Raw genomic sequence first — 21,317 nt, forward strand, 5'->3', positions numbered from 1 at the left:
TCTGGCGTAAATTTGAAATGAGCTGATTGTTTCTTCATTTGCCGGTGGGCCGGATGTTTCTGTTTCTCATCAGTAATGTGACAGATGTAGCTTGTGCAGTGTCAGTTGTCACTGCAGAGATTGTTTATTCTTGGTTTTATATCATCGTGTTCATGGCACCATTCCAAACGCTGTCATTGTGAGGGGTGATCAGAGAGCTCTACTGTACATGGAACTGCCTTTAGGGGTTTGGGGTTTTTGTCTCATCCCTGCAAAATACAAATGAATTAACAAAGGAAAGCAGCCTTCAAAGTTTTTGGTTAGATCTGGAATAATATTGGTGACGTAAGTTCAGGAGCTGCAGAATTGGGGATCTCCACAGGACCAGGATGAAAACTGCAGTCTTCAGAAATTCTGTATATTTGTAACAGAAAAAGCAACTGCAACTCAAAGTTTCTAGGACAGGGTTTGTATTCAGTTGTTTGTTATGAAATTGCTTATTCAGAGTAAAAACTGGTGTATTTTTAATCCTCTGACTGGCAGAGGAAAAGAACAACAAAAACCTAGAACTGAGTAAATATATAAATGATTGTTGGGATGTTGACTGATGGTAGATCGGGGAGGCATTGTGAGATCCTTGTCCAAATAATAGAATATATTCAATAGACTGGGGCTAATGGCTCGAGTGTAACATTGTTTTCTTTGGGAGCCTGAGCAGAATTTAAAAATGTGAGTCTTTTCCATTGTGATGGTAACCACAAAAAGAGAAACTGTTTGTTTACTGTTGCAACTTATTTTAAAAGAATATATATTTTGTGTTTACCTGTTGACATTGTGAAAAGATGTAAATTTGATAAATGATGACTATAAAGGTGTTCAAGGCTGAAATTTGTATTAACATGCATATGTTGTTTACCCCATGTTTCTGTTTTCAAATTTGATGCATTTCCCATCTGAAAATTATGTATGGGAATATCGAAGGTGGAAATATTGAATTATTTTTTACAAAGAGATAAGTTGTTGAGATCCTCGGCTTCCTAAGCTAAGAAAAAAGCCCCCAAACCACCTACCTTTTTCCCTGTCTTGTGTAAATATTTTTTTGTTCCCAGGAATAAGTATCCCTTGCCTTTTCTGGTACAAATGAGACTTGTAGCGTCTGTCACCCAGAGTAAATCTATTGCTTCTCTTGATGACTCTAATGTCTTATTAGATGCTTTTGGATTTCATATGAATTTAAGATAGTTCGGAGAGTGTTTTAATTGTATTTACCACTTTGTTCAGTCATTTCCAAGTTAGGCAATACTTGCTAGAACTGGTGAGACAAAAGCTTTAAGCGGTGAATTTGCAGGGTAATTTAACTTATGCTTTCTGTTTTGTGAAATCTTTTACTTTATAATAACTGCTAATGTGTTCCTTATTTAGGATTTGAATAGCCTTCTAAGAGGCTTGCACTTAAATTGCTATTAGAAGTGGAGCTCAGCCATCAAAGTGACTCGGAACTGGCACTGCTGATTGCAGCCATACTGAAATACTTTTTAAAAGCTGAGCCCTGTCCTCCTCAGTTGCCTTTAAAAAATGGGTTGTAAACACTGCTGTTTTGAAAAAATGACACTTTGATGCAGAGAGCTGTCTTTGTCTTGTACAACACTGAGCATGCTGCCAACAAAATGATAAACTTTTGGTATTTGATATGTTTCTCAGGTCTGTAAAATTGGCTAAATATAAAGTGTGCAGGAAATACAAAGTATTGCCTCTTCAAAAGCTGTAGAAATCGCCGTGGCAAATTGCAGCTGATGTTCTGTTCATATGTGTTCAATGTCTAGATCAGCCTGGGTAAGTGTTGCTAGCAAAACAAGCAATGGTAACTTCATGTTGTCATTTTGCTGGAAAAAAACTAGTTTTAGGGAGGATTTTAGCTAGTATTTTACAGCAAAGCCTTCAGTAATGGCCTATAAAAGAATCGTGCTCCATTAAATTTGAAAATTTATTAGTGCAGGTAAGTGGTTTATGGCTCGATTAATGAGTAACTTCTATTTCAATTAGTTGCTGTTCTCCCGTACTGTAGAATTGGGGCTTCTTTCTCCCTGTAAACACTTTCCTTGTTTTCCCTCTGTCACTCAGCACCCCAAGATGCGCACCGCCCCCCGTGAGCTGCAGTTACTCCTGATGGGGATAGTTTGTGTTACAGAGTGCCATGCTGCACCGTCTGCTCTTCAGAAAGGTAGGGTGGAAATTTCACATCCAGCTTTAACAGTTTTCTATGTACTAACAGGTTTGTTCTTAGGCAGTGATGAGCTTGGAAGGCAGTGCTGAAATAAAGAAGCTGCAGCAGTTTCACCACCAAAGTTTTTGACCCTGAGACCTTGTAGACCTAGACACAAGGTAGCATTGGAATAATTGGTCTCGTTTTCATTCTTTGCTTTTGTTCGGATGCAAGTCTGTAACTGAAAGTTATCTTTCAATGAGTAATTCTCGTGAAGCTTTTGTCTGATCCCTTGGTGATTCAGAATGAATAGCATTAAATAAATCTGATTTATAATTAAATAAATAAAATTAAATACTCTCAGAGTTGCAGCAAGTTTTAGCATGTTACCCATGGGCTGTAAACAACGTATAGTAAGTCCTTTCTTCCACTGTCTTCCATCTTAAAGTTCAATGTGGTGGTTTTTGGGTGGGTTTTTTTGGAACAATTAACAATTGCAATTGTTCCTGTTTCCTTCATGGAGATCTACTGATTTATAGTGAACTGGAAGAAATCAGATCTGACTATTTTCATAACCATTTTGCTTCCATTTTAAATTTGCAGTAGTAAAAAAGGGAAATTTACAGCTTGATTTCCTAAATTTTGCAGATCACTTGTTTTCACTGTAAAAACTCTATTTTGTCTGTCAAAACACTTTTGGTATCTAAATCCTCATAGCCAGCTGCTCACTGAAGCAGCCCAAAGCACAGGGTTCTGTAGAATGGCTTTCTCTCGCTTCAGCATCCTGCTGTGCAGACAGATGCAATGCAGTTTACATATAAATCTCTCAACTGACCAGCGAACAACTTTGGTCCTGAAGGAGTCTGTAAAGCAGGCAGGAACCTCTTGGGCTTATCAGTGTCACAGACCAGAAGATTTTAGAGTTTGTCAAAATATAGATAAGTTTGGCATAATATTAATATCAATATTAACTTGTAATTTTTAAACTAACCTTGCATATGTTAGAAAAGACTTAATGCTGAAAGAAAAAAGGAAAGTTTTAGTTGTGAATCTGATTTAAAATTTTATTTATATATTTTTGCCCATTTAGCCAGTACCAAATTCCATTTGGTAAAACGTAAATCCTATTTTGTTTAATTTTGTCTCTGTCTCCTCACTGTATCTTTGTACATGGGAAAAAAGTGGGTCCCGTCAGAATTAGGAAAGAATGAAAAGAACCAGATAAATGCACTGGATCATTTCTATCGAAAGCCTTTTTTATTTAAAAGCTAGGGTAAGTAGCATTGCGTCAGCATTATTGTGACACTTTAATAACTTGCATCAGCTGTGCTAATCCTGAGGATGATTGCAAACCCCTTTTTATAGGTGTTGTAAGCTGCATTTTACAGTTTGGAGGACTCCACACTTCCCAGGCAGCGTATACAATTATTGGTCCTCCATCCTTTGGATACAGCCACCTGTCTGCCAGAACAACAACAAAAATGTTCCAAGTTTACAGATGCTAATTTTTTCCCAATTTAGTGTTTAACAGAATTTGTAGTAAAATGTCTTAGAGATGTGTTTGGCTTCAATGAGTTTTTGTACAGCTTTAAGAAAAAAAAAAATTGTGCCTGCTGTTGGGTTTGGGAAGTGCACTGCAAAGAATTCTTCTATTACATAGCGCTGCTTGGCAGAATTGGTTACTTTGCTCCTGTCTGTCTTAAAATAGTACTAAATCAGTAATTATCACAAAAAATTGTTTGTTTCTAGAAATATACTCCTTTACCAATACATAAGTATTATCAGCTTCAGTTAGCCATAGTAGATGATAATGATAGTGAGTTAAGAAGAAACAAAGTTGGCCCACTAATAGATCTTCTGGAGAAATGAAGCTGCTGTTGTTGGTCATCAAAGTCTGTACATTGTGCATTTTGACTCCATTTGTCAAAAATATTCTAAGTACAAATGCTGGGTGTAAAGTGATTTCTGAAAGCCATGATGAAACAGTGGTCGAGTCCCCAAATAATTCCAAATCTTACTTGAAAGACAATGTTAATCGTCAGAAAGTTCAAGGAAGCATGCACCTAATGAGAATATTAATAAATATATGTACACATACGTATTTGCTCATGGAAGGTGAAATTTAATATTTGTGATACAATTAAAACCAAAAAGTGCTAATTTGGAGAACTTCTGCAAAATAAAGTACATTGCCTTTTTCTTAGCCCAATTAATCTGGGCAGTTTGTGTTAGGAATTATAAGGTTCCCGTCATGGCAGAGAGATGCCACTGACCTCTGCTCCAGGCTATGCCTTCCAATTCTGTGGTACTAAAAAGTAGAAAAATTTAAATCCAGACTAAATATTTCTTTTTTGTCCCCTTTTTACTCCTCAGATTTTAAGTGTGGGCTGAACGTTCAAGAGACAAAACCATGGAGTTACTTTAACCTTTTCACTCGGATTGTTGGGGGAAACCAGGTGAAACAAGGCTCACATCCATGGCAGGTTTGCACAAGTAAATGTGGTTATATCTTCAGAACAAAGTCCTGACTTTTCCTAGAAATGGCAAAAGAAGAAAACAGGTACATTTTGTGCTTACTGACACTTGTGGTGTATTGTTGAGCTCCACTCTGCTTTTATGAAAAGCAGTGAAGCAGTCAGAGAGGACACGGAACCTGTCCTGCTCTCTAAGAAACCCATTGTTTTGTTTATCGTTCCTTCTGAAAGAACATCTGGAGATTAGTCTATTGTAAAGAGACATGGGTGAAACTGCTCACAAATAGAAGCACACCGAAGGACACCGTCCCTTGCTCCCGACTGTTGTCAGGCATGGTGGATTTGCAGTGCTCCCAGTGAGCTGCAAGGGAAAATTCTCATCTAACTATTAATAGTAATGTTTACAGAGTGCCGAGTACCTCAGTGTCTTGGCATTCATTACCTGCATGTTGCTTTTATCCAAGTACCAAGTCACAGCTGAGGGGATCAGCAAGGTTTAGGATCTCTCAGATTCAAGGACCATAAGAATGCCATGAAAGGGTGTTTGCTTGAAAAGCAGCATGTTCTTTGGCTATGTGAATCTTCACAAAGTACGTGCATGTGCTCTCTCCTTTCTTCCTCAACTGCAGTCGGAGCAGATATACAGGTTCTCTTGATTTGACACACCTTCTTTATGTGATGTGCAGGTTTCCTTGAAACGAAGGCAAAAGCATTTCTGTGGGGGCACCATTGTTTCTGCTCAGTGGGTGGTCACGGCAGCTCACTGCATCTTAGACAGGTATGGATGTGGTGTTTCAGGAGCAGGCTGCAGGTGCAGAAAAACATTGAACCGTGGGTGCTGTAGCGTCTTTTTATGGCAACTTCTTACAGGTGCTACACTTTCATTTGTTACCCATATTTTCCGTATTTTAACGGAAAGAGAGTAAAAACGAAACCTTTCAACATCTCAGAAATAATTAAGAATAAAATAAACTGACAGGAGTTGATGGAGACTGATTTTGGAAGTGTGGGTAAAAATCTGTACCTAACTATAATTATCAGGTGACTGCAATGTTTTTTTCCAGAGGTAGCAACTGGCAGGTTATATGCAATTAAATGGCGAATGGATGTAGTACTGACCTCTTGCATGCTCATGATTTTCAGCCTTAGTGCTAAAAAAAATTAAAAATAAAAAAGAAGTCTGCAAGTGTTATATGGAAGGTTTCAGTCCTGGTTCTGTGATGTCTTCACTGAATTCTAATTCCCTTATAGTTAATACTCAATCTTTGTACTAATGGATCACCTGGCATTATAAATTTGATCTGTAGCTGGCATTGTATTCGATCACATCTTGGTCAAATTATCCAACAACTGCAGAGTTTACATTAACTAGGGAAGGACAGGCAATATCTAAATCAACATAAAGCCTCCTGACACAAAAGTAAGTCTTCAAGTCTGGTGAATAAATTTGAAGCAGAATAAAAAGTTTATGATGGTTGCTTTTGTGTTTCCTTGATGCACATCTGATGTGGTACTAGGAGCCTTAAAACAGGTTTCACTGTTGTTTTAAGGTATAAACTGAGAATGCTAGAGAAGGGGTCTTATTTTTTTCTGTATTTTCCTTCATCCAAATCTTCCCTCCTCCTTCAAAAAGCAGTGTGAGTGAACATTTTTAAACACAGTAAGAGGACCTGGTTCCTTAGCGGCCCAGCAAACCACAGTCAGGAGTGTAGCTAAATAATCATTCTCCTCAGTCCTTTTCACCTCCCTATTCCTACTGTGGGGCATATTCACCTCTTGCTGACTGTACATATTGAGCGTAAATCTGAAGATGAAAGGTATTAGATATCACTAGTAATAACTTTTTCTTCTTAAAAACAACTATGTTTTTTCCTTTCGTTTCGAAGATTCTGTAGCTGAACTTTTATTTTTTTTTATTCTACAGGAATGGACTCCAGTATATGAATGTCACTGCAGGAGACCATGATTTGAGGATCAGGGAGAATAGTGAGCAGACACTCCCTGTTAAATATGTCATTAAGCATCCAAACTTTGACCCTAGAAGGCCAATGAACTATGACATTGCCCTCCTGAAGCTGGATGGAGCCTTCAACTTCAGTAAGGCCATAGTTATCTGTGATCTTTTTTCAGTGGGGAAGGTAAGGCCTTTGTTTCTCCTACATGCTGTGAAAAGTCTTGAAACTCAGTTTAAACCCATTTCCAGCTGTCAGATTATACCACTAAAAGTCCCCAGAGTATTTCGCAACTGAAGTTATTTAAAATATCTGAGGTAAGTCAGAAAAATGTATCAGTCGAATGAAATTATCTTCGTCAGACTTAGTACTCCCTTGGAGAAAAAGGTTCTTTGCATGCAGGAGATCAAAATTTGACCATGTAGGAGTTTTTATTTTTTATCTAAGATGTGGGTGGAGGTTTCTGCTTCTGGTGAGCAGTAAAGCTAGCCAAAGGCAGAGCAGAGCTCGGAGCGTACCGCAGTACTGGCTGTACCTTGCTGACACCCCCCTGCCTTTTGCCATCTTTTCCCTTCCTGCAGACCACAGAAAGGAGCGTGGGGTTATTTATCTGCGGCTGTTGCAGAGTGATCCGTCTAGGTCTGTAAGGGGGATGGCGAGGGGAGGACAGTGGCTGCTGCTGCCCCTGGCCTGTGGGCCAGCCATGTCTCAGCTGTACACCAGCTTTTTAGGGTCAGGTTTTCTGGAAGGCTGCTTCACATCAGTTTTAAATAATATTGAGGTGCACAGGAGAGTCCACCCGGCACTTTGCTCTTCCAAAAGCTCTAGGTCATGTCACTAGGTTGCTCTTTCTTTGCCACCAGAAAAGGTGAGCGACTATTTTTCCTAGCGGAAATCTGGATCATGATAGCGGCTAAGTTTAAGCTGAGTGGCAAGGCCTGGGCTGAAGCTTGTGGTGCTCATGGCTTTCTTTTTTCATTCCAAAACACTATGAAGTGGTGGCACAGATAAATTTTCAAATGCTAGATTAATTTTTCAGATGCCACAAAAATGACAATACTTTTTAGTTTACAAAAACTAACTGAGAAAGGAAGCTGCTGTTGTTGTTGTTCTTTCAAATACTTATCAATAAAATTCATGTCCACATGTGGCAGGTTCTTCAGTTTTGCCAGCATGTCTTCCTGATCCGGGTGAAAAGTTTGAAGCAGGATACATCTGCACTGCTTGTGGTTGGGGCCGTTTATATGAGAGTAAGCTACTCAAGTTGTTCTTTGACATTCAGATGTTTCAGTGTCTTATTTCTGAAGCTAAGAGCTTGATTGCATAGGTCATAGAAAAACCAGAAAAAAAACATCAACTGGTCGTAAGAACTGTAATTTAAAATGGGATCTTTGCTGGCTTCCATGCCTACCTGTGAATTATCTTAAAAATGGATTGGTACAATACCTAGACCTGTATGTCAATTTTTAAACATTTTGAAATTTATTCAAGTAAAACTGCTTAGGTACACAAAACTGGATGTTTATGGAACCATAAAACGGCTTGGAGAGAGCTTACAACGCTTTTGTGTGTGTGTATTAGCAGTGACATTAAGTTCACCTTTCAGCATTTCTTATGAACAATTTCTTTTTGTATTTCAGATGGAATATTGCCTCAGGTCTTACATGAAGTCAATCTACCAATCCTAACCAGTGAGGAGTGTTCGAGAGCATTATCAACTTTAAAGAAACCCATCCATGGTGACACTATAATGTGTGCTGGGTTTCCAGATGGAGGAAAAGACGCCTGCCAGGTCAGTGGAAAAGAGGCCTTGTGTTCTTACCAGTGCTTCCCAGAAGCTCAAGGCTCTGTCTACCTAACTGAATAAATACACTGTAAACCACAATATTTGCACTGTATTTAATTTGATCTGTGAATTCTTGTGAAGTTTCTGTGTAGGGCAATGCACTTAATTACATGATTCCATTTTAATTATTGTATGAGTTGTGTGACAAGTTCCTGAGAGCAATTTTTTGCAATGTATCCCAGTGCAAAAATTCTTAGGGCCTTCTAACTTCAGAACATTCGATAAATTAATTAGTTAATGTTGCTCAGACTGTAAGAAGCAAAGCAGAAAGTATTTCCTTGGATTGCATTAAGGAAAGGAAGTGAGATAAAGGTTAAGTCACTGTTCCTTGTCATGGGGGCAACAAAAAAAGTTCCTCACTCCTTTTTACATGTTAAAACACACAAGATGTGCACCCATGAGGGAATTAGTCTCTCTCTCCCCCTCTTGACAGTCCTGACTAAACACAATAAAAAACCAAGTGTCTTTCTTCACAGCTTTTTTTTTTTTTTTTTAATTACTATTCCCTATGTTGCAGGTTTGTTAGTATGACACAAAAGAGAACACAATAAACCCTGTAAGGCTTGCTCAGTGGTATGCATGCACTTTGGTAAGCTGTAGGCTCGTACTTGTTTTTTGCAGGGAGACTCAGGAGGCCCTCTTCTGTGCCAACGTAAGCATGGTGCCTGGACCCTGGCTGGGGTGGTCTCCTGGGGGATGGGATGTGCTCGTGGCTGGAAAAGTAATGAGAAGAAGAAACATTACGCCAGAGGATCTCCCGGAATATTCACAGACCTCAGTGCGGTGCTTTCCTGGATTCAAGAGAACATGAGTGCTGGTATTAAGTCTCCACAGTAATGTGTCCCTCACTTTTGACAACTCTCGTGTCTCATAATAATATTTCATTTAATTTTATCTTTTTCAAGATATAGCACTTACCTTTCCTTCATTTTTCCTGTCAAAGCACTACAGCATTTCATGATGCTTTAAATATATGGTACTGATTGGCAGTTGCCAAAAACAAGTTGAGAACATTGTAAATGTTTGCTTCTCTTCCACTTTGTCTCCTGCTTGGACTGTATGTGTGTGTGTATATATATATATGTATATTTTTAAGAATGGTCCTTTAATCCAGCTAGCCAGTTAGCCTGGTATTTTTCTTTTTAAGTGGAAATTCACCTGTTGAAAGTGTCTGAAATTCTATACACAGCTCTTCAAAGTCACTTGTCATTTTTCTCAGCTAAAATGAGTTGGATCAGGCATTTGACTGCATGGGGAAAACTCATGTTCTCAGAGTGTTTTTTGCTTACTCTGCCCAAAAGGCTACATGTGCCCTCTGTGCAGGGGAACAGCTTGAAAATTATCCATCACTTCCAAAGACATGGAGCTGGACATATAAGTGACAGTCTGTCCAAGGGTGAACTTCACTCAGAGCTTTAAGAAACTGAATTAGTGTTTTCTTCCAGTTTGGGCTATTTTCATTAAAAAGTATTGGAGACTGCGTTAAAATTTACGCAGAGAACTGAAAAAAATGAGGGGGGTGTTAAGAGGTTTTGCTAGTCAATGATAAAAAAAAAAAATTGCAAGGGAAAAAAACCCCAAACTTTCCCATTATAAACCAGCTCCAACTGGTGATTGAAAAAAGAAACCCTCATAATGTTGGAGAAAAATGAAAAGGGTTTAGCTTCTGAAAAATATTTTGGTTTTCAATTTAAAAAAAAAAAAGAGACAGTATTTTTCTTAAAAATGTACTAGTTGGCCCATTTTATTATCAGGAAAAAATAATGTGATTAGCTATTGCCGTAATTAAAGTGTGTTGGCTCCAGTGAACCTAAAAAGCGATTTAATAGGTAAAGTGAAAACAGAATTCTCAATTGCATTACTGTAGGTTTTGCTTGCTTTTTTTTTTTTATATACTGTCACACTGGTGCAAAAGATCTTGACTCTAATTGCTGTCAGGCTTAATGTCTCTGTGTCCCTAATGTGATGCCAGCAGTTGGATTCTGCTGCCCATACCTGAAATGTATAGTATTTACTCAACAAGTACGCAGGAGGAGAGTACTGTGCTGCTCAGACTGAGCAGTGGCCTGTCAATATGTGATTAATTCTAGAAGTGGCTACTCCAGAGTTGTTTATTCCAAAGTCAGCATTGCCTAAACTTGCAATTTTGGTTTAATGCTACGCCTAGTTTATTGTAGGCACTATGTCCTCAAGAAGCATTTCAATCTGCCTCAGTGCTAGCTGTCTAAAATTACCATTTCACAGGGATAAAAATGAAGCCAACACTGTGATTATGAAACTACAGTAATTTATTCTTCTTTTCCATCCCCTTCCCTATCCCTCCTTATTAGATCTGAAAATGAAAAGCTCCACAGGTAAGTACAGTAATTTTTCAGAATCTTCTGTAATAGAGCATAAAAAGACCCCCAAAATAGTCTAATATATAATCTACGAAGGAGCGAAGAAGCACTTTAAAATGTATTCTTTAGATATATACTTTTTTCCTCATGGCTCTGTTTAAAAAAAAAAATTACTTATGTAGGGTTGTACTCATGTACTAGTGACTTCAAAAAGAAATTAGCCTTAAGACATCTACATATATAAAGCCATATTTTACTGAAATGCAAATAAAATTATTGGAAAAAATGTAGAACGCAACCTCAAGCAATGCATGAAATCTAGTTAGTGAAGTTGATTCTGTATAAAAATATAGATTCTAAATAGAAAGTATAAGGTAAATTAGTAGTATTTTTGCACAGTCTATGATGAATCTATCTGCTTGTCTGATGATGATTTCTATGAATAAAATGCAAGCCCCATCACGAAACCCAACCCCAAATGTAACACGTTTTAAAATGAAAGTCTTTGATTCTGCCGTATTTATGTTCCTGTTGGACACTGTTCATCTAGGCACAAGTTCACATAAAGACACTAGAAACAACTCCTGTGAACTAGGTCTTAAAATTTTAATTTTGCTAATCTACGGTGAGATTTTTCAGATGATAAACGAGCTTGGGCTCATGGTTTGTATAGACTTGCTGTGGCCAGTGAGAACTGGGTATTTAAGTGCTGTTTGTGTCTTTTTGAAATTTTTTACTGGTCTTCCTAAGACGCTTCTGGTAAGGTAGTCTTATAAGAACATGATTCCTTAAATATGTTTTAATGTACATAGTTATTGATAAGTGTCTTACTGCCTTACCTTGCAAGGCGAAGGAAAGGCAAGAGGAGATGATTTCTGTAAGTAATTGTGTTTCTAGCAACACTCATCTGGAGAGGAAAGCTGCTGCTCATTCTGTTAAAGTGCCTTTAATACCATATTTTATTCTTGCAAAAGTCTCCTGCTGCAACATAGCTAAGGACGTTATTACAAATGGGCTGCAATTAACACTTTTCTTATGTCCTGAGGTATGTGTTTTTCCTCCCTGAAAAATATTTATACTGAAATCCTCATTGAATAAATAATTTATTTAAGGTAAAAGCAAGCGCTGCCATTTTTACAATAAAATATGATATTACGGTGCTTCTTTTTCGCTCCCAAATTACCTGTTTTAAAACTGACTTACCATAATTCCAAATGAAAGAGAGGAGAAGACCCAGCATCAGTCTGCCAGCAGAAACAAGGTAGAGCTAAGCAGTCTTGAGTCTCGCAAGATCCTCTAGATGTTCGAGCTTTTTGGTAGAACGGATGATTGCTTTTGCGTCAAACCTGATTCCTTCTATTTTGTTTTAACTCTACAATGCAGCATTTTGTAGCGTTCAGGATGGCAAACTCCCTGACAGTGAAGGACAATTAAATTTTCCTGGAAGTCCCAAACAGTTCTATCAAAACCACCAGTAAGTAAACAAAACACAGTCTTTCCTCAGAAGCTATTCCCTCTACTGGTGTAGGTTTTGGTGGTGTGGGGTTTTTTTTCGTTTTGTTTGTGTGGTTTTTTTTTTTTTCTTCCCAGTTTTGTGAACAGGAACTAATTTTTTGTTCCAGATTGTGCGTATGGACTCTATTTGTACCAGAAGGGAATTATATATTGCTTCGTTTTTCCCACTTTGATATAGAGTCAGAAACATTTTGTGACTATGATTCTTTATCAGTCTATTCAAAAGGCGACAGACTTGTTGGTGAGTTGCCGTCCCCTTATTCTTTGAAATAATCTGTCCATGTATGCTTTCATTCTAACAGCAAGTATACCAAATTGAAGACATTGCAGTTGATTATGTTTTACCTATATTTTCATGATGAATACATTGTGACATATGATCTAAAATAAAAGACAAACAGTATGGGAGGAGAAAAAAAATGGGAAATGCTGGGCAGGGAACTGTGTCAGCATATGACATTCTGGTGTCAAGGTTTTTCTATTTTTAATAGTATGCATCTATGTGGACTAAAGGATTGATGGGGAATGTAGATGAATGAAGAGGCAATTTCCTTTTCATCCTAAAATTTTAATAGCTGAGTACTAAAAAGGGTACATGCAAGTTTTTCAAGTGACTGAAGACTTTAAACAGTGATTATTCTCTAATATTGTATTTCAGGGAAATTCTGTGGAGGAGGTCTTCCTTTACCTATTTTGATTGGCTCCAATAGTGTAAGGCTGAAATTTGTTTCTGACAACAAGGATTATGGAACTGGTTTTTCCATGACCTACAGAGCTCTTACACCAGATATTCTTCCTGGTAAGTCTAAATCTAGTAATATACCTGTCTGCACTCTTGTGTGGTGACCTGAAAAAAAAATTTCAAGAGAGAATAAATCAGAGGATGGTCCTATGATATTATTTCTATGCAGATGATATTATGAACAAGGTAAGTGTGGTTAGCCTGCCACGTGACATGGTGGAGAAACTGGGATGCCAGAAAGAGATAGGATAGATGCTCTTGAGAGAAGCCCTCCTTTAACTTTGTCTCTTCTGCATCCACTTAATGCAAGATCTCATTTCCTTCCACTTCCAGAATGTTTTAGAACCCCATTAATACGATTAGTCAAATGAGCAGAATTTCCAGATGAAAGCTGCTTTGCTAGTCCCAAGCAGGCTTTCGTGGAGAGGCCCTGAGGGAGGCAGCTAATGCAGAGATAAATGTCGCGGAGAATTGCTTTCAGTTTTGCTGGGTAGAGCAGTTCACCCTCACAAGGGAGCAGGCCCAAGGGGCATCTGCTGAGTCTGGACAATCCCGTTTCAGACAGACACGTGTTGTTCCTCTTTCTGCAGCTTTTCCAGCCGGTTTCTTTCCTTTGCAGAGTGTAAGGGCAGAGTGTAGGGAGGAATCTGCTCTGAAGGGCCGTGCCACTGCGTAGCCCATCAGGAAGACATGTCCTCTGGTTGTGTTTTATGTCTCCGCTTTCCTCTTCAAATAGAGTTGGCAAATGTTCTTCTGTCATGGCTGTGTTCTGCTCTCCTGTCACCCCACACAGGTACCTGTGCCTGCCTGCTCTGCCTCTAGCCAAAGGGGAAGGCTGGAGTCATGGCTTGAATTGCACTTCTGCCTGGGAACAGATTAAAATTTTCCTTGCATCTTTTTCAAACAGAAATATTTGGCTTGCTGCTTTTGTCCTGTCCTCTTTCTCAGCTGTGTGAAAACGCCACAAGAGCTTTTCTGGATATTTGATTTTATTTATTTTATTTTTAAATGAATGATTTAATAGGAAATCACAGTGTCTCCACTTGTTTTCTTGGATTTCCAGATTCTGGCTGTGAGTCCTTAGCTGTCCTTTTTGAAGAAGGAATGTTGCAAAGTATGCACTATCCAGAGCACTACAGCAACATGGCAGACTGTCAATGGATTATTTGTGCACCAGAGAACCATGTAATCAAGGTATAGTATGAGCCTCCTGTGCCTACAGAGTGGATGTAGGCACCATTGGGTTAACAAGAAATTGTGCAGCTAAGGAAAAGCAAGATCAAGAAACATAAGCTTGAATAATGCTGCTGGATGCGGTTAAGAGAAATCACTGCCCATCCCAAAAGCCAGATGGGTTTTGATTTCTCCTTTAGGTTATAGTAAAACAGGATTTCCTGGTTTAAATTTTATCATGACAGATTCTTCTAACAAATGTAGTATGCTATGTATCACCTGTGAGAGGTCTGAATGTCACAGAAACCAAACCCTAAAGGAATTCTTGAGAATACTAAAGACCCTATTATAGATGTTTGATTTTTTTTCTGTGTGAATTTAACAACAAGGTTCACTTTTTCATTTTTTTTTAAAGCTTACATACCAGTCTTTTGAAGTAGAAGAGAGTGAAGATTGCTCTTATGATGCTGTGACTGTATATGAAGATGTGGGAAAAGAGGAGGAAATTGGTCTGACTTTTGGTTTTTGACATATTTTGGGGATGGCCTGTTTCTTTTACGACTTTCACTTGCCCTGTTTTACAGTCTAAATCAAGTTTGGCTCTAGAGTCTCAGGCGATGTTCTAGGTACTAGTTTCAGTACCTTGAAAAATATTTCACAGAATCACAGTCGTCATCAATGCACTGTATTTCTGCTTCTGTTTCATTTACAGAGGCAAAACCACATTGAACAGAGCAGTTTTGTGTATTGAAATTCTGTATGAAATTCAGTGCTGACTTCATGAATAATAATTTGGTTTTATAGTAATGATCAGACACAGAAAGCACCCAATAAGTCTCCTTTTCAGAGTCCAGTTTTTCTTCACTCCAGATGAGCATTCCTGTAGCTCTTGCCACCTTGCTGGAGATTCCCCTGGCTTACATTGGATGAGAGGAAGACCTGTCACTGGCAGCTGATTTCAGCACTTGCCTGATGCTGGTGCTTATATCGGCACCAGCAGATGCTGGTATTGAAACACTAACAAGGGAAAATCAGGTTTCCAGTGCATTCTATATGTAATGGCAACCTATGAACAACAGTGCTGCAATCAGCTTCTGTGAAATAATGCAAGAGTCTCTATGTTTTTATAATTACTGAACAAAGACAGACTGACAGGAATAGTAGAACAGTCCTTTAGCCTCAGTCCACTTATCTCTACTCCTCTCTTGTGCATAGTTATTTTTTACCCCTCTGTGTGAGAGCTGGAATACACAGAATATAAGTACCTACTGCTGAAAGAGATAAGGATGAACATGTACATGTTAATCTGCAGTGAATGTCTGCTTTCTCATCTTCAGCTAAGTCTTGTGGATTTGCCCTACCAGCACCTGTTCTAAGCTCCTCTGCTATGATGCTGGTTGTCTTTCACTCTGATGAGACAGAGACCTTTGGTGGATTCAGAGCCATGATCTCTTTTATTCATGTAGCAGGTAATAGAAGTAACTTGGGAAACTGCCTCTTGGGGCAGCACAATGGGCTCTTCAGTGAATCTGGCTATTCAGAATTATTTTACTCTAGGAGATTGTAATCTAACATTTTTTTTTTCAGTGAAGAAAAGTAGTATTGTGAACCTATTAAGGCATTAAACAAAGGGCCTATTGAGTGGGTGAAGAGAAACAATGAATCTATCCAAAAGTCAGAGTTTTATTTTGTTTAAGAGTATTTTGGTGCGTTTTAAATGGCACTTTGCTGTGACATGAAGAAGTAATAGCACAAGTCCCTACTGTAGAAATTTACTTCTACAAAAATTTTAATAAAGGAAATAAAAGTCATTTTGTAATGAAACTATCACTCAAGACAGCCTGCTAATACATTTGCTATTTTCTTTTATTAGATTTAGATACTTTTGATTCAACTAGTGAAGAATTTGAAGACATGGATATGACTGAAGAAGAAACACAAGTTACAACAGGTAAGCCAACACAAGTTATATTTTCTTCATGGGCATAGGGAGTACCTTTTGGACTATAATTTAAATCGTGTTTTCTCCAAATATGTAATGGATGCAGTTGTCCCAGAATTTTTCATTATGATATTTTGAGGAAACAAAAAGATGAATGGTAACACTTCTACACTTTGGCTTCAGAATAGCAGAACCTATTTTTTCTTGTTTCCTTCATCATGTTAAGTCATTCACAGCAATGCAATGACATTATTTCAGCTTGTATTGTCAGTTTACACCTACTGGCTTTGGTGAAAATAGTTGCAAAGAGTAGAGGATACTTGAAAATAATCAACAATATTTTAGAACTTCCCTTTTTCCCTCCAGTACTTTATGGAGAATGGGATGAGTCCATATTCATTGTAGATTTGAGGCTAAAACTTTTGAAGGTAAGCAGTTGCTTTCATCTTGGAAGCTCTGTTTTGGCTCAGATCATCTCCTCATGCGACCTCTAAACATTTAGATCCTTTGTAGTGAAGGAAGTTGAAAGTTTTTGAAAAAAAGGGGAGGAGGGAAGCTTCAGAAGCTGTGGGGTAGCTTTTAAATGGACTGTTCTTTGCTTCTCCGAATCTTAACCTCTAAAGACTTCTTGAGACAGCAGTGCTTTCTGTTTCAGATGATATTTGTGGAATGCCTTCAAATCAGCCAAGGTTCATCTTCAGTAGGATAATTGGAGGTGAAGAAGCTGTACCGTACTCATGGCCTTGGCAGGTCAGTGTACAAATTTCAGATCAGCATATCTGTGGAGGAGCAGTTCTTGCCAAAGAATGGGTTGTCACAGCTGCTCACTGCTTTAATTCTAAGTAAGTACACGGGGATGAACCCTTCCCTGGGAACTTCTGTATTTGCACCATGCGTCTCTGCAGTGTGGTGGTTCTGCCCAGGGTGGCTGGCACAGTTTCAGTTACCACCTACTTGAAGCTCACACTAGCATAGGATCCTTTTGCTCTACACACATATACTAGGACTAGAGTGGCTACTAAGGAAGCAAGGAGCCTACTTCTGTAGGCTTGGTTTTTATTCAGATCAGTTTTCAGAAAAGATTACAAGATAATATGCCCCTTGTCATCCATCACTCTTAGGCAACTTCTTTGTATTTGGGTTATTTACAGAGCATGTTTTCATCTGGATAGACTCAACCTATCAAAAAATCTAAAAATTATTGAATTTTTGTAGGTTTTGGAGGACATAGAGGAGGCTTTTGTGCACAGGGTTGATGCCATTCCCTTATCAATAACCTGTCAATCTGTTAAATCAGATTACATGGAAAATGTTCTGTCTTTATTAAGAGGAGTCAAAAGGATAGTCTGTGTGACTTTCAGACTCTTTAAAATACTTTCCAAAATGCGATTTGTTTATTCATCTGTTGGGCTGAACACTACCCGACTGGTTTGAATTTCAAATTAATCACAAAGACATTAATTTAAAATTCACGTACCTTGGGTCATTAAAATATATTTTCAAAATCCTCCTGAGATTGCTGTGATAAAAGTATTTTTTGTCCTGTTTTCAAATAAAGTTGCAATTACTTGAAAATGAGGGTAAGTTTTCAAAAGCCCTGAATGCCAAAGATGCCTAGACATCTGTATTATCGATTTCTTTGACTCTCTTGCCCACCCCCACAAAACTGGAGATCTGAAATGCAAATGCTGTTTTGCATTTTGGACTTTGTGCTTCTGAATTTCTAAATATCAGTTTGCAAATTTATGTCAGGAGCATTGTTGTGCTGTGTTGAAGGCACTGCTTTAAGAGCTGAACTAGAGAGGAATTCTCTATTGCACATTGCTATCACATCAGAATTTGCATACGTGGATAAATGATTCTACACAACTAATTTCATCAGGGAGTTATGACAAGTTCTCAGGCAGTGAGAAAGTTTGGTTAAGAAACTGAAGGGTAAAATCAAATGTTTCTGTTGCATTTCTTCATATAATTTGATGGGTAGTTATGTTTTTGATGTCACCCATTTTTGTTTTCATTAAGAAGGCAGGGACCAGCACTGTCCCTGGATGATGTGGACCATGCAGACCTCGTGTTCTGCATCAGGCACCCTCAGTCCTTGTAAAAATGAACAATCTCTCAGTCTGCTCTGTGTTTGAGAGATCCTGCTGCCTCATCATGGGAATATTTCATAGAAGACAATGGGAAGATTTCCATAGATTTGTATGGGAGTATGGGCCTCAGGAGGCCTAGGAATATGTAGGGCTCTTGCATCTATTTTGGGTGGGGGACGTTTTAAGATTCACAGGTCTGAAGAATGCAAGAATGCTGTCATACCAGCCTGAGAATGTACTTACCTTTTTTTTTTTTTTTCTTTTTAGAGAAGTATACAGAGACTTATGGATGGTGGTAACAGGAATTCATGATCTCACAGACCAAGAATACAGACAGGTACTGTAAGTTCTGCTTAATAATAACATATAAATCAATCTTGCAAAACAGTTTTCAATGTAAATGCATCTCCCAAATTGTTCATGATGCAGCAATCTAATAGCCTGCATGCTGACCTTGATCTGCATTTACACAAGAGCTTTTGAGTGACAGAGAAATTGTATCAGCACAGACCTGTGCCTTCACCAGTCATGAACTCCAAAGCTCAGTATCCTGGAGAATGTGGGAGTTGAGGAGTGTGTTGTCTCTAAATTCCCTGATGACTATTACCAAAGCAGAAATATTTGGGGCACAACTTTCCACTTTGCCCAGACTGGACAAATGTTTTTCCAAGACGCTCTTCCTACACTTGCTGGATGGAGTTTCATGCATGTTCTCTGATCCATGTACAGAGGCATAATCTTGGCCTGTTAATATAAGAAAGCTTGTGACTTGATCAGCTGCTTTCAAGTGTTTCTTCCTCTTCAGGCTTCTCACATAAGCCCTGAAAATTTTATAAAACCAAAGTGATGTAAATATTGACATTCCTAAGTTAGAAAATGTCAATGTCCTTGCTTTCCTAGAAAAGGTCAGTGAAACAGTATATCATACATCCAAGTTTTAACAAGACTACTATGGACTCTGATATTGCCTTACTGCAACTGGTCAAGCCCTTAGAATTCAACCACTACGTGCGCCCGGTGTGCCTCCCTGCCAGGGAGGAGGTGGTTCAGCCCTCGAGCGTGTGCGTGGTCACAGGATGGGGTGCACATGAAGGAGGTATGCAGTCTTTGCCATTTGGAAGGCTAAGCATGCTGTAGCTGTGTTTTAAATGCTGCGTTCTGTGTTGTGACATTCATTCTGTCTTCACGGAAAGGGTTGTCAGGCACTGGAACAGGCTGCTCAGGGAAGCAGTTGAGTCACCATCCCTGGAGGTGTTTAAAAGACGTGCAGATGTGGAACTTAGGGACATACATGGTTTAGAGGTGGACTTGGCAGTGTTACGTTAATGGTTGGACCCGATCTTAAAGGTCTTTTCCGACCAAAGTTATTCTATGATTCTATACATTAGTTCCTGGAGAACAAATGTGTTAAAAAGTTTTCACTTGTGTAAGATCAGTTAGACATGCAGCAAAATGGATGGGAGGAAAGAAATCACATAATTTAGACTGAGACCATTTGAAAGGGGGAGGAGTAAATCTTTCTGGAATCACTTATTCATGCCTCTGCTAGTTTCTGAGATGTCTTCTGCTTCAAGACAGAGGAAAGGGGAAAAAATTGCATCAGCTGGAAGCACCCATCCTAGTGCTTGACATGTGTCAGAGCTATTACATAAATCTTCCCAGTAAAGTGACCCAGAGGATGATCTGTGCTGGATTCCCTCTGGAAGAAGGCAAGGACTCCTGCACAGTAAGTTGCTCATATCACCTTTGCCTTCTGACACTTGGGGCAGGGCTAGATGGGTTCTGAAAAGGGGAGTGCTAACACCTCACTAAGCTGTTTTCTTGGAAAAGGCTATAGGTGATTTACAGCAAAAGACTCCTTACTAGTAGGATTTTAATTACATAGCAAAAAAGAGATACTTCCCTTGAACAAGAATATTTCTCTGCTTTTAAAAATCAGTAACGCCCAAATACATAGGCAGCTGGTACCTCTTGTAGCTGAACTGTTATTTTAAAAACAAGAAGTGATGTTTGTGCACCACAAGATTCCTTTGTCTTTGTCCAGGGTGATTCTGGTGGCCCATTAGTTTGTCCTTCAGAAGATAACTCGGGATTTTACACCCTTCGTGGAATCACAAGCTGGGGCTTGGGATGCGGAAGGAAGAACTACCCAGGAGTATACACAAATGTTGGTGCTTTTGTTGACTGGATCAAGCAGAGTGTTAATAGTAGTGGTATGTATGAAAAAAACCCCCAATTAAATAAATCCTTTTGCTATTGCTAGATGCTTAGTTTGAGGTCTTTTCCAGGGTGCTGTTTTTATATTTATGTGTCCAGCACTTCCCAAATACTTAGCTGTTTAAAATACCCCTAGCTGAATGCCCAGAAACAGATGAATCTGAATCAGTAATCACTTCTGAAAATCTTTTTTCTTCTGGCTGTATTATTATTCCCCTCTCTATTGCATTTCTCATGTTGATGAATACGGTTTTCGTACTGCTGCTTTTCAGCCTCCTTTTTCAGGGCTGGGAGTGGGTAGGGACACATGAACTGACATATGACAGCTGAGTCCACTTTGGCAAGTTTACAGACTGCCTTTGTTGATGATTTTTGCAACGTTTACCCCATTTTTTTTTCTCCTTTTTGTAGATATCCCCATTTTCATGGTGTGACCATCGAAAGAGCAGTTCTGGTGGATGACACTGTAAAACACTTCCAAATCATGAATGTCGTGAAAAGCAAATTTTGATGAGACTGTGTTAGTTCATGATTGGTGAACAGATTCCAAAGTAGCTGATACTTACCCTGGTGAATTTATTGCTGATTTACCCAAATTGAGGCTTTGGCTTTAGACCTGTGTGCTTGGCAAAGACACAAGTTATTTGCAGGCTCCTGACACTCTGATAATGTATCTTACAAGGGTTGAGGGGGAAAATAAACCACTATATACCATATGCCAAGTATGTCCTTGAATGTAGTATTGGAAAGCATAAAAATACTGTAGAAATGAGATTAAATAAGTGGAAGGAGCAGTCAGCCATCTGTCCATTCAGGTCCATGGGAGTGTTACCCTTGGCTCT

At 38.7% G+C, this 21,317-nt stretch overlaps 1 protein-coding gene across 1 annotated transcript; it reads left to right on the forward strand.

Moving 5' to 3' along the window:
• Positions 1-2,103: 2,103 nt before the first annotated feature.
• Positions 2,104-20,909, forward strand: OVCH2 (ovochymase 2). Its single transcript, XM_065636569.1, has 21 exons — positions 2,104-2,200; positions 4,556-4,665; positions 5,343-5,434; positions 6,581-6,753; positions 7,763-7,858; positions 8,249-8,400; positions 9,076-9,271; positions 10,785-10,808; positions 12,177-12,267; positions 12,416-12,549; positions 12,967-13,107; positions 14,114-14,244; positions 14,639-14,732; positions 15,561-15,692; positions 16,097-16,174; positions 16,821-17,007; positions 18,526-18,595; positions 19,159-19,354; positions 19,833-19,984; positions 20,303-20,471; positions 20,887-20,909. The coding sequence occupies exons 1-21, from the start codon at positions 2,110-2,112 to the stop codon at positions 20,907-20,909; spliced, it is 2,532 nt and encodes an 843-aa protein (XP_065492641.1). The 5' UTR covers positions 2,104-2,109.
• Positions 20,910-21,317: the final 408 nt, after the last annotated feature.

This window comes from Caloenas nicobarica, chromosome 5 (assembly GCF_036013445.1).
Source record: "Caloenas nicobarica isolate bCalNic1 chromosome 5, bCalNic1.hap1, whole genome shotgun sequence".
NCBI classification, from domain to species: Eukaryota; Metazoa; Chordata; class Aves; order Columbiformes; family Columbidae; genus Caloenas; species Caloenas nicobarica.

What these genes read in the sequence shown, in the direction of transcription:
- OVCH2 (XM_065636569.1), top strand. Translation starts at nt 2,110, where the DNA reads ATGCGCACCGCCCCCCGTGAGCTGCAGTTACTCCTGATGGGGATAGTT. An exon ending in GAGGAAAAGACGCCTGCCAG is followed by an intron (nt 8,401 to 9,075) that starts GTCAGTGGAAAA and finishes TGTTTTTTGCAG; the next exon opens with GGAGACTCAGGAGGCCCTCT. An exon ending in CAGACCAAGAATACAGACAG is followed by an intron (nt 18,596 to 19,158) that starts GTACTGTAAGTT and finishes TTGCTTTCCTAG; the next exon opens with AAAAGGTCAGTGAAACAGTA.